General features: G+C 44.9%; 1 protein-coding gene across 1 annotated transcript; it reads left to right on the plus strand.

Annotated features, from left to right (window-relative positions):
* Window positions 1–1,995: 1,995 nt before the first annotated feature.
* Window positions 1,996–13,419, plus strand: LOC310756706 (uncharacterized protein). The gene is made up of 3 exons (XM_083601307.1): window positions 1,996–2,213; window positions 5,106–5,216; window positions 8,026–13,419. The coding sequence occupies exons 2-3, from the start codon at window positions 5,156–5,158 to the stop codon at window positions 9,825–9,827; spliced, it is 1,863 nt and encodes a 620-aa protein (XP_083457433.1). The 5' UTR covers window positions 1,996–2,213; window positions 5,106–5,155; the 3' UTR covers window positions 9,828–13,419.
* The last annotated feature ends 381 nt before the right edge of the window (window positions 13,420–13,800 follow it).

A 13,800-nucleotide genomic window follows, 5' to 3' on the forward strand; every position in this document is an offset into this window, starting at 1 on the left:
GAGAAACCTGCTTCATCCAGAATCAGACCACTGGACCATTTAGCTCAGTACTGTCTGCACTGACTGGCAGCATCTCTCCAGGTTTGAGGCAGGGATGATTTCCTAGCCCTGCCTGGATATGTCGGGGACCGAACCCGGAACCTTCTGCACCCAAGAGCCACTGAGCTGCAACTCTTTCCTCTTTTAAGCGACCCCCCTCCCCACCGCAGAGTTCGCCAGCCACCACAGATCTCTGGGAGTTACCAGGATGAAACTGTCTCACCTGCTGCTGCTTCTCCTCTGCCTGGCTCAGGAGGAGACCTTCGACCAGGGCCACTGCCTGGGAACTGGTCTCCGCTCCCTGATCCTTCACCCAGTTCTCCATTTCCGGGGGAACTGTTAAAAGAATTTTAAGGTCTGGAGCAGCACAGGAATACAGTCCTGCAACCATTTTGACTCCCAAACTGACCAAATGTTTCTCTGCAAGGAGGGAGAGGGTGATTGTCTCGGGAATTAAGTGATTACCATCTCAAAGGAATGGGCAGACTACCAGGAAAGGCAATCAGATAAGGCATTATCAGATAACCTGGCAGACAGGAGATAAACAAAGCACTCAGATTTCTGTTGCAGACCGCCTTTTCAGTTAGGGTTTACAACTCAGGCCTCTCACTCTGAATTAATCTCAAAGTTGTGGCACCAGCCGTAAGACTGGGCCTTTGCGCATCTCCAGGAGAGGCAGAATTTGCAAGAGCCATGGTTCTTCCCTGAGTTCAGAAAGCAGCAAGGTGAAGGTGGGCTTAGCCTGTTGGATTTGTGCCTGGGAAAGTGAGCTTCCATTCCCCACACTCAGCCATGAAACTCCCAGGGCGACTTTGGGCCAGCCACTGTCTCTCAACCTGAGCCTACCTTCCAGGGCTGTTGTGAGGATAAAATGCCTTGAGCTCCTTGGGATACAAATGAAATGGGGGGAAAACAAACAAACCTTCCAGCAGTTGTAGTGCAAAACATCTGGGATGGAGGAAGGCTCCATTGCACGTTACCTTTTATTTTTAAAAAACCCAACTTGGGGTGCAGAATGTGGCTGCACCGCTGGAAAGCGTGGATCAGATTGGCTGCATTTGCAAAAATCTACGGTTCCCAGGCTGTTATTATTTCTGCTGCCTGGGCTATGTTGTTGTTTAGTCGTTTAGTCGTGTCCGTCTCTTCATGACCCCCTGGACCAGAGCACGCCAGGCACTCCTGTCTTCCACTGCCTCCCGCAGCTTGGTCAAACTCATATTAGTAGCTTCGAGAACACTGTCCCACCATCTCATCCTCTGTCGCCCCCTTCTCCTTGTGCTCTCCATCTTTCCCAACATCAGGGTCTTTTCCAGGGAGTCTACTCTTCTCATGTGGTGGCCAAAGTATTGGAGCCTCAGCTTCAGCATCCGTCCTTCCAGTGAGCACTCAGGGCTGATTTCCTTCAGAATGGATACGTTTATCTTCTTGCAGTCCATGGGACTCTCAAGAGTCTCCTCCAGCACCATAATTCAAAAGCATCCATTCTTCGGCAATCAGCCTTCTTTATGGTCCAGCTCTCACTTCCATACATCACTACTGGGAAAACCATAGCTTTAACTATACGGACCTTTGTTGGCAAGGTGATGTCTCTGCTTTTTAAGATGCTGTCTAGGTTTGTCATTGCTTTTCTCCCAAGAAGCAGGCATATTTTAATTTCGTGATTGCTGCCTGGACGATATCCGATATCTTTATTGTCATTGTCCCATACAGAACAATGAGATTGAAAAACTACATAAAACATTCAAAACCCCCTAAAAACTCTGAAACCCCATTTTAAAATACAATATACTATAGACCTCCTTATGCTGCGTTTAGAATCAGAATTGCATTTGCGTAGAAACTGTTTCTCAGACGGCTAGTCCTGGCTTTTATAAGCCTATACTGTACCTTCTTCCAGAAGGCAGATGCTGAGGAAGGAAGGGTTAAAGCGAAGCGGAGGAGAGCGATTCCTAGAGAGGAAGGAAATTGGGAAAGGAGAGGGGGGAGCGCGTCCTCTAAAGCAAAGGACTTCACCCCTCCAGCTGTGCAAAAGGAACCTTGGATAGAAGACGGAGGTTTGGTGCGCGCAAGGAGCGCAAAGAGAAGAATTTTTTTGCAAGCCGGAAGCCGGTTGGTGCGCCTCCACCTGGGGAAAGTGGCCTTTGTCCTTTCCACCCGGGGTGTGTGTGGATCTGGTGAGCCCCCTCCTCTTGGATTTGGGTGAAGGAGACCCACAGAGAATATGGGGAGGGGGGAAATGCAAGGGAGAAAAGCGAGAGGCGGGTTGGGGAGACGCTCCCCCAAGTCAACTGGAGAGTAGCTGTCCAGTGACTGGAGAGAAAACGGGCAAGAGGCAGGGGGTTGAGCAGAGCAGGTGCCATAGAATAATAGCATTGTAGAGTTGGAAGGGACCCCAACCCTCGGCAATGCAGGGATATCAACTAGATTGGCCTGGCATCGGTGGCCTAATATATCTTGTTTAGTCGTGTCCGCCTCTTCGTGACCCCATGGACCAGAGCACGCCAGGCACTCCTGTCTTCCACTGCCTCCCGCAGTTTGGTCAGGCTCATGCTAGTAGCTTCGAGAACACTGTCCCACCATCTCGTCTTCTGTTGTCCCCTTCTCCTTGTGCCCTCCATCTTTCCCAACATCAGGGTCTTTTCCAGGGAGTCTTCTCTTCTCATGAGGTGGCCAAAGTATTGGAGCCTCAGCTTCACGATCTGTCCTTCCAGTGAGCACTCAGGCTGATTTCCTTCAGAATGGATAGGTTTGATCTTCTTGCAGTCCATGGGACTCTCAAGAGTCTCCTCCAGCACCATAATTCAAAAGCATCAATTCTTCAGCGATCTGCCTTCTTTATGGTCTAGCTCTCACTTCCATATATCACTACTGGGAAAACCATGGCTTTAACTATATGGACCTTTGTTGGCAAGGTGATGTCTCTGCTTTTTAAGATGCTGTCTAGGTTTGTCATTGCTTTTCTCCCATGAAGCAGGTGTCTTTTAATTTCGTGACTGCTGCCTGGACAATATACGATATACAATATCTTTATTATCATTGTCCCATACAGAACAATGAAATTGAAAAACTACATAAAACATTCAAAAACCCCTAAAAACTCTGAAACCCCATTTTAAAATACAATATACTATAGAGCCTCCTTATGCTGCGTTTAGAACCAGAATTGCATTTGCGTAGAAACTGTTTCTCAGGCTTTAACTATACGGACCTTTGTTGGCAAGGTTATGTCTCTGCTTTTTAAGATGCTGTCTAGGTTTGTCATTGCTTTTTTTCCAAGAAGCAGGCGTCTTTTAATTTCGTGACTGCTGTCACCATCTGCAGTGATCATGGAGCCCAAGAAAGTATATCTTAATATATCTTGCATTGATTGAGCTCCAGGTGGAAGTGAATCCGCAACCAGATTGGCCTACAGGTGAATCCTGGAATTAGCCAATCACGTGGGGCCCATTGTGTAAATAATGTATATAAAGCAGACATTCTGGGTGAACTTCCATTCCTCTTCACCACTATGAGCTGTCGACTCCCGAGTATATTTCAGTATTCCAACTCAACATTTTAGAAAGCTTTCTGATGGTAAGAGCTGTTGGACAGTGGAACGGTTTCCCCCGGGAAATTGTGGACTCTCCTTCCTTGGAGGTTTTTAAGCAGAGGTCCTGTCCGTCATGGATGTGTAAGAAACGTAAACATAAATCTGCTCTTATTCCCTTATGGGGGACACAAGAGCCCTTATAGAGTCGTTTGCAGGTTCTCCATCAGTCAGAGAAAATAACAGAGGCCAAACAGAATATGGAGAAGAAAAGTAGCTTGTAAGCCTGATCTTTATTGAACTGTTGCAACAGGGTGCTCCCCTCACCCGCAGGAAAGGAGGAGGACCCAGAACCCAGGTGTGTCCGCCCTTATATAGACATTTTAAATTGCCAGCCCTGGAGTCCAAGCCCAACCCCAGAAACACCATACATACATCACAGAAGGGGTGTAGCTTAAGACCACCCCCCCGACACATCATACCGACATCACAGGAAGGGCGGTCTACAACAGAAATCTGAGTGCGTTGTTTACCTCCTGTCTCCCAGCTTACCTGTTAATGCTTACTTGATTGGATACCCTGGGGAGCCTGGCCAGTCTTTTGTAACGATAAATACTTAGTTCCTGAGCCAGGTCACAGGCTCACCCTATTCATACACAGACATACCCTTAAGACAGGATTTGTGAAGGAAAAGACAATGGGGAGGCTTTTCCATTTTCCTTGACCTTGCAGGGAAATCATTTGGTCAGTTTGGGAGCCAAAATGGATCCAGGGCTGTTTTCCTGTGCTGCTTCAGACATGTGGTTTATGTATTTATGCACATGTTTGCTTGGTACATTTATGAACATTTATTATATATATAAGACCTTAATTTTTTTATTTCAGATGCTTTAGCTGATATTCCTGCATTGCAGGAGGTTAGACTAGATGACTCTTGATATCTCTTCCAGCTGTGCAGTTTTATGATTCTATGACATCAAGGGGGCACACATGCCCTCCCCATTTTAACCCCCCCCCAAAGGATTGTCCAGAAAAAGAGATGGCAAGTTGTAAACATTAACTACCTGGAGGATATTTCCCCTTCTCTTCCAGGATCCTTTTTTTTAAAAATAATCTTTATTACTTTTAACAAAAAAGAAAAGAAAAAGAAAGACACAACAAGAAAAACAAACAAACCAAAAACAGTAACACAATAACACAACACACAATAATGCAACAATACAAAATAAAAACATTTCAAAACACAACCTTTCTTTCATTCACTTGTTTCCTCGACTTCCTCTCACCTCCCTTCTTGTATTCCACTTCTATTTGGTAATTTCAGCAAATCCTTTCCATCTTTCTCTTAATCTCTATCAAATTATACATAACATAATTTTCTTAACCTTATTTTAACCTTAAAGCTAAAACTTATAGATACTTAACTTCTCATAACATTTCTGCTAAATCCATGAAGTATCAATCCACCGTTTTTCTATCCCTCAAACATTTTACATTATTTTAATATGAACTTTAAACTTGGTATAAACTTTAATAACAGGATCCTGTGTCTTTGAAGCGGAGGCTGTACATTTCACCGAGAATACCCTGATGGATCCGGACCAAAGGGAAGCCCTGGAGGAGGAGAAGCCTGGAATCGTGGCCTTTCTGGGTAAGAGCCCCCTTTCCCCTTGGTTGATGGCGAAAAACAATAATCACAGCCTATTTTTTTCCCTTTTCTTGTATGTATCCTTGCTACATAAATAGCAACACTCTAGTGGTCCCGGGCCCTAAGGAAGTTAGATTAGCTTCAACCAGAGCCAGGGCCTTTTCAACACTGGCCCCGGCCTGGTGGAACGCTCTGCCTCATGAGACCAGGGCCCTGCGGGATCTGATTTCTTTCCGCAGGGCCTGTAAGACAGAGTTGTTCTGCCTGGCCTTTGGCTTGGAGTCAATTTGATTTCCTCCCCCTCTTTCTTTTTTCCTTTCTCCTCCTGTGATGAGGCTGCATTTTAATGTTTTAATGTTGTATTTTAATCTTGTTTTTAAGTTGTATTCATTCAACTTGTTTTTATTATTGCTTGTTAGCCGCCCTGAGCCCGGCCTTGCCTGGGGAGGGCAGGGTATAAATAAAAATTATTATTATTATTATTATTGTTATTACATTTCGTCACCTTGCATCTTCGCCTTCCAGCCTGGCTGGGCTTCCGGGGTCCCTTTCCAGGAATCCCTTAAGCTGGCAGACCTTTATCAAAGCCACAACAGATGGTGGCAGGCTTGGATGTTGGATGTCCAGCTCCTTCCTTGATTTTAGAAGAAGCTGGAGGGTGCCCCAAGGTTGCAGTCTCATTTGGGCACATAAGAGCATCAGACATGCCCTGTTTTTGATCAGGGAAAGGAAGGACATTAAATTATTTTTTTATTATTAGCCACACTCTTTTGCTTCTTGCCCCCAAATCCTTCCCTTGCCCCCATAAGACCTAATCTCCAGCCTCAATCTTTTCCTGTATGTGGGAGGTGATTAAATAATAATAATAAATTCCAGACTTTCCACCTTCCCTCTCCTTATTCACAAATCCTTCCCCTGCCCCTAGTCTTTCCCCCTCATCCTCTTAGTTTCACATCACATTCCCCCTCCCTGGTGCTCCAAAACCCCAACCCTAGAGAATGGTGCTCAAGAAAGAATAAGAGATTATTCTATTCTATTCTATTCTATTCTATTCTATTCTATTCTATTCTATTCTATTCTTTCTTAAATTTTTCTGTTTTGCAATTTTGAATATGTACCCATTTAAAAAAACCTTAGGATAACAATGACTTCCCTTCTTCTCTTTCCATGGTTCACTTTGTTAATCATAAATCCCTGCATATTTTACAGAAACTGTACCATTCAGTATTCCATTATTAAATCCATCAAAACTTATTTACACTGTTGAATTTATCTTAATGCTGCCAACGTTTTCAGGTGTGCACAATTTCCCCTCCTATATTCAATAAACATTTTCAAATCTTCTCTAAATGTATGTTCTTCTTGTTCTCTTATTCTATATGTTAAGTCTGCAAGCTGCGCGTATTCCATCAGTTTAAGTTGCCATTCTTCTTTAGTTGGGACCTCGCTTGTTTTCCATTTTTGGGCAAACAAAACACAGGCCGGAGTAGTGGCATACATAAATAACCTTTTTTGACACCTGGGAATTTCTGTTTGAATTATCCCCAACAAAAAGGACTCTGGTTTTTTGGGTGAAAGTGCTTTTAAACATTTTTTTTTCAATTCATTGTGGATTGTTTCCTAATACTTTTTTACCCTTTTACAGGTCCACCACATATGAAAGAACGTTCCCTCAATCTCCTTGCTTCTCCTTCGTATTCTAAAAGGGCGAGGGGAGAGGTTTGCCTAAAAGCCAACTTCCCTCAATCTTGAGTCCTTCTCTTGTCGGACTACAATCCCCATCATCCTTAGCCAGCATGGCCAGCGATCAAAGATGATGGGAACTGTAGTCTCAACAACACCTGCAGTTTGGGGAAGGCTGGCATGAAATTTAGCAACTTAACAGCACAATCCTGTACATGCCCGTCTGATTCCGAACCAGGTTTTAAGGTCCTTTGTATTAGTTTGCAAAGCCCCAAACAACTTAGGTCCAGGCTACCTCAGGGACCGCCTAAATTACAATTAAAACCTACTTCAGTGATCTTGAGGTTGCCAGGAGCAGTATTTTTCAGCCACCAAATGCCTGGGTGAACAGGAATCATTTCTTTCCTTTTTTGATAATAATTTTTATTAGTTTTCAATTATAATTCAATAATAGCCTCATTATAACAATACCAATTTATAATATAATTACTAATACCAATCGTTCAAATACCGAATTTAGATTAGGTGTGTTAGAATTGAAGGTTTGATTATTTTCCCCCCCTGCGTTCCAAAATCTTATAAATTTCAATTACATTCCGGTCGTCATAATAATCCCTTATACAGCAACTGCAATATTAATAGCTTCTATTTGTATTGACACCTTAAATGATTTATAAAACTACAAGTGAAGCACTCAAACTATATCCTTGTTCTTCCTGTGTGTGGCAGTTACTCTGTCCACGGTGTTTCTTCCTGTCCCTGTAAAATGTTATGTCTATCTTTTCCTGGTTGTTGCTGTTGCCTTGTGCGGAGCAGATATCCCATTGTTGTTCCATAAATATCTCCCTCACTCTGTCCCATGCTTTGTTGTTTTGCAAAACAGGAATGTTTTCGGATTCCTCCTGAAAGATAATAATGATAGAGGCAGGCTCACCTCACTAGGGAGGGCATTTCCACTATTGGGGAGCCACCACCGAAAAGGCCCTGTCATTTGTCAAAATTACAAAGAGGTACTCACTGTTCTGATCCTTGCCATGAAAAGGTTGTCCGCCCCTGTGCTCCTTCTTTGATACCAGACTCTTATTTCCCACTTGGGCTGTTACTAATTAATTGTCTCTCCTTTTTCCAGGACATGACAGGAGAGAGAGGGAGAATGAAGATGAACCACACAGGGTGTTGTTAGACAGAACTGGATGTGAAGAGGAGGAAGAAGAGAGAACAAAACCCGAAGTGAAACACACACTAAGCGAATCCTCTGCTTCTCAGAGCGCTGAGATTTCTGAAATCCCAGTCCAAGAAAACATAGGTGAAAAAGAGGAAAGGACCCAGTGCCTTGTGTGTGGGGAAAGCTTTACCTGCAAATTGAGCCACATTGCTCATTGGAAAATCCACACAGGGGAGAAGCCATTTAAATGTTCGGACTGTAACAAAAGCTTCAGCGATAAGTCAACCCTTAGAAAACACCAGAGAATCCACACAGGTGAGAAACCATATAAATGCATGGAGTGCGGACAGAGCTTCAGTCAGAGCACAAGCCTCACTTCCCATCACAGAATCCACACAGGGGAGAAGCCCTATAAATGCTTGGAGTGTGGAAAGTGTTTCAGCACTTGTAAATATCTCACGATTCATCAGAGAATCCACACAGGAGAGAAACCATTTAAATGCCTGGAGTGTGGAAAGAGCTTTAACAGGAGAGATGCTCTTACTTCACATCAAAAAATCCACACAGGGGAGAAACCATACAAATGCTTGGAGTGCGGAAAGTGTTTCAGCAACAGCAAGTATCTCACTTCACATCAGAGAATCCACACAGGGGAGAAACCGTTTAAATGTTTGGAGTGTGGGAAGTGTTTTAATAAGAGGGATGGCCTTGTTGCACACCAAAATATTCACAGAGGGGAAAAACCATATAAGTGTTTGGAGTGTGGGAAGAGCTTCAGTAGCAGCAAGTACCTGACTTCTCATCAAAGAGTCCACACGGGAGAAAAACCTTTTAAATGTGTGGAGTGCGGAAAGAGTTTCAGGCAGAAGATAAATCTCACTACCCATCAACGAACTCACACAGGGGAGAAACCGTATCCGTGCTTGAGGTGTGGAAAAAGTTTTAGCCAGCAGACTAACCTCACGGCACATCAGAAAATCCACACAGGGGAGAAACCCTATAAATGTTTGGAGTGCGGAAAGAGGTTTAATCATAGGACAAGCCTCACTCACCATCAACAACTTCACACAGGAGAGAAACCCTATAAGTGTGTGGAGTGTGGGAAGAGCTTCAGTACAAGCGCCAGCCTTACTTCACATCAAATTATCCACACGGGGGAGAAACCCTATAAATGTCTGGAGTGTGGAAAGCGGTTTAGCGATCGCAGAAACCTCTGTTCACATCAGAGAATCCACACAGGGGAGAAGCCGTATGTGTGCTTGGAGTGTGGAAAGAGGTTTAGTCATAGAACCAACTACAGTTCACATCAGAAAATCCACACAGGGGAAAAAAATTTTAAATGCTTAGAGTGTGGAAAGAGTTTCTTTTTCAGCACCAGTCTGATTTCGCACCAAACTCTCCACACAGGGAAGAAACCGTATAATTGTTTGGAATGTGCGAAGAGCTTCAGTAGCAACAAATACCTCACAGCTCACCAACGAATCCACACAAGGGGGAAGCCATTTAAGTGCTCAGAGTGCGGAAAGAGCTTCCGTCAGAGTTCAGACTTCACTTCTCATCAGAGAACCCACACAGGGGAGAAACCGTACAAATGTCTGGAGTGTGGAAAGAGGTTCAGTACTAGCAAATACCTCGCTTCCCACCAATGGATTCACAGCGGGGAGAAACCATATACATGCTCGGAGTGTGGTAAGAACTTCACACACAAGACAAATCTCACCAAACATCAGAGAATCCACAGAGCAGATAAACCGCAGAACTGTTAAGGAATGCAGAATTTGTTTCATCTAATCCGGAGGTCTGTTTTGGAATTGCTGTTGGTGAATGTACTGAATCTTAATCCAAGATGGAGGCACTATTGCTAGGGGTGCTGGTGACTTTGAGACTGGGTTTCTCTTCCACCTTTAGAAGCAAATCGGAAGCTTAGGGATACTCCTTAGGGATACTCCTTCAGCTCCTAGGTTTTGCAGCTGAAGATAAGGCCTACTCTCCCTTGCTGTACCCTTTCAAGATAAACCTCACTACACATCACGGAAAAGGAAAACAAAAATTCCTGAATTGTTGGGCTGGGCAACGCAACGCATCCTCAATTCTCATCCACAAATTCACTCAGGAGAGAAATGAGATAACTGATCTGAGTTTCAAATCAGAACCAGTGAAGGCGGAGAAGGTCCTGTGTGAGTGCCTGGAGGCTGGTGGAGGATGGATGGCGGCTAATGGATTGAGGTTGAATCCTGACAAGACAGAAGTACTGTTTTGGGGGGACAGGGGGCGGGCTGCTGTGGAGGACTCCCTGGTCCTGAATGGGGTAACTGCCCCTGAAGGACCAGGTGTGCAGCCTGGGAGTCATTTTGGACTCACAGCTGTCCATGAAGGCACAGGTCAATTCTGTATCCAGGGCAGCTGTCTACCAGCTCCACCTGGTACGCAGGCTGAGACCCTACCTGCCCGTGGACTGTCTCACCAGAGTGGTGCATGCTCTAGTTATCTCCCGCTTGGACTACTGCAATGTGCTCTACGTGGGGCTACCTTTGAAGGTGACCCAGAAACTACAACTAATCCAGAATGCGGCAGCTAGACTGGTGACTGGGGGCGGCCGCCAAGACCACATAATACCAGTCTTGAAAGACCTACATTGGCTCCCAGCATGTTTCCAAGCACAATTCAAAGTGTTGGTGTTGACTTTTAAAGCCCTAAACGGCCTTGGTCCAGTATACCTGAAGGAGCATCTCCACCCCCCTCGTTCTGCCCGAACACAGGTCCAGCGCCGAGGGCCTTCTGGCAGTTCCCTCACTGCAAGAAGCCAAGTTACAGGGAACCAGGCAGAGGGCCTTCTCGGTAGTGGCGCCCGCCAGGTGGAACGCCCTCCCATCAGATGTCAAAGAGATAAACAACTACCTGACATTCAGAAGACATCTGAAGGCAGCCCTGTTCAGGGAAGTTTTTAATGTATGACATCTTAGTGTATTTTTGGTCTTTGTGGAAGCCGCCCAGAGTGGCTGGGGAAACCCAGCCAGATGGGCTGGGTACAAATAATAAATTATTATTACAGAAAGCACTACGCCAGGGAAAAACGATATAAAGCCTGGTGTACAGAAGCAGTTTTTCTTGGAAGACCATTGTCACTAAACATCAAAGAATCCACACAGCAGAGAAACGACAGAAAAGCCAGGGGTGCAGAATGACTCGGAGCCGAACTGATTTCCCTCTGGTTTTCTTGAACTACATGCTCCTTGGTTGGGGCTGGTGGAAGTTGTAATCTGAGGGCACCAGGTTGGGGGACAGCTGAACTATAGTCACAGCACAATCCCCGAGTTAATTCTGGAGTGGCCAGTATTGACTGTATCGAATTCTAATCGACATGAGAGAGCTGCTATTGGCTGCGATTCTTTGTGGGGCTGCCCCTCCTTTGAATGGAGTCTACACCACATTTAAGTCACCACAATGCCACTTTTAAAATTTGTGGCAGAGAGTTGTTAGGAGAGCGTCTGTTCCCATCAGAGAGCTACAATTCCCAGAGTTCCCTGTGAAGACTGACCGTGAAACCAGTCTGGGAATTGTAGTTCTGTGAGGGAACAGCTCTAAACGCCTCTCATAATTGATGTGTATACGTAACTGAAATGTGTTACTGAACTTACTGAAAATGTGTTGTCGTCGTTACCGTTTAGTAATAGGCAAATTAATGCATCTAGCTGAAAGTTGTTAGGAGACCCCAAATTCTCCTTACAGAGCTGCCAGTCTTGGAGGTCCCTGTAGAGAAGAACTGATTGTTAAATCCCTCTGGGAACTGTGGCTCTTTGAGAGGAATCGGGAGTCCCAGTGCGGATTATAACAAATAAAACGCAGTTAGAATCATAAAATTGCAAGGGTCTTCTCGCTCAGGAATTCTGCCCCAAGCCATCCTTAGGTGGGCTCAAGCCGCCAAGCTTTTGGTTAACAGCCAGAAACACTCACTTATTGGCCCATGAGACTTTAAAGCACCTTACGAATCACAGAATATGATGGGTTTTAAAAATAAACATCTGAGGTGTCGGAAGGGCAAAGAGGATTGTCTTTTGAGGGGAGGTGGGGATTAATCAGAAAAGTCTTCCAAGTCAGTGGTCCCTAAACCTTTTCTCCCATGAACCACTTGGAAATTGATGAGGGTCTTGACCAGGGGTCAGCAAACTTTTTCAGCAGGGGGCCGGTCCACTGTCCTCAGACCTTGTGGGGGGCCGGACTATATTTTTTCTGGGGGGAAATGAACGAATTCCTATGCCCCACAAATAACCCAGAGATGCATTTTAAATAAAAGGACACATTCTACTCATGTAAAAACACGCTGATTCCTGAACCATCCGTGGGCCAAATTTAGAAGGTGATTGGGCCGGATCCAGCCCCCGGGCCTTAGGTTGCCTACCCATGGTCTTGACAGATCTCCCCAAACACTCTCCCCTCCCCACAACACTTTTTGGTGCAAATCCATCATTTTAGAGAAGCCATTTTAAGATCCCACATCTATCGTGGCACAAATTCCCCCTGCCATTTAAATGGATTAATGCCTTTCTCCCTTTATTCATACATGTTCCAGAAATTCACATCCCTACAATTAATTTAGGAGTGAAGTTTGGCTGTAAAATTGCCCACTGGCATTTCGCACCCGGGCCACAGGCCTGAGTAGGCCGGCAGTTCGACCTGTGGAGCATCTCCCCGTTGCTACAAGACCGATTGATTGATAGAATATATTTGTATATCGCCATTTCATTTTTTAAAAATATTGATGTGATTTGCGACAATTAGAGCACAATAAAGAACAATACAAAAAATTGACGCAGATTGCCAGCTATTACAGAAAATGCTTTTTTTATGGTCTGCATAACCCTGGAGGCAAAGACATGCTGAAGATTGTCTTGTGTTGTTCTCTATTTAAATTACAGTAGAATCGTTGAGTTGGAAGGGATCCCGAGGGTCATCTAGTCCAACCCCCTGCAATGCAGGAATCTCAACACGCTGTCGCCCATCCAATTTGAAACCATATCAGGCCCTGCTTAGCTTTGCAAATGTGCTAGCAGCATTTCTAAACTTTGCAAATGCCTCTATTTACTAGTGCATGTAAATATGGAGCAAATCTGCACTCTTTTCGGGGGCATGTCAACTCCTTCCTTAGGTCGGGACCAGGGATCTTGTATTTTTTTCCTGTAGAAGATATAATCGAAGGGTCGGTAGCCTTTGCCTCATCCAGATGATGATGAACTTCAGTTTTCATCATCCCTGACCATTGGCAAGGGCTGATGGGCATTAACGTTTATTTGTTCATTTATTAAATTTCTATACAGTGGATGCTGTTTATTTGTTCATTTATTAAATTTCTATACAGTGGTACCTCAGGTTAAGTACTTAATTCGTTCCGGAGGTCTGTTCTTAACCTGAAACTGTTCTTAACCTGAAGCACCACTTTAGCTAATGGGGCCTCCCGCTGCCGGAGCACAATTTCTGTTCTCATCCTGAAGCAAAGTTCTTAACCCGAGGTACTATTTCTGGGTTAGCAGAGTCTGTAACCTGAAGCGTATGTAACCCGAGGTACCACTGTACAGTGGACGCTCGGGTTGCGAACGTGATCCGTGCGGGATGCATGTTCGCAACCTGAGCGGCGCGTCTGCGCAGGTTGCGATTCAGTGCTTCTGCGCATGTGTGACCGCCAAAACCCAGAAGTAACCCGTTCCGGCATTTCCAGGTTTCGGGGGTCCGTAACCCGAAAAA

This window comes from Podarcis filfolensis, assembly GCF_964270895.1.
Source record: "Podarcis filfolensis genome assembly, chromosome: 2".
In the NCBI taxonomy this organism is placed as follows: Eukaryota; Metazoa; Chordata; class Lepidosauria; order Squamata; family Lacertidae; genus Podarcis; species Podarcis filfolensis.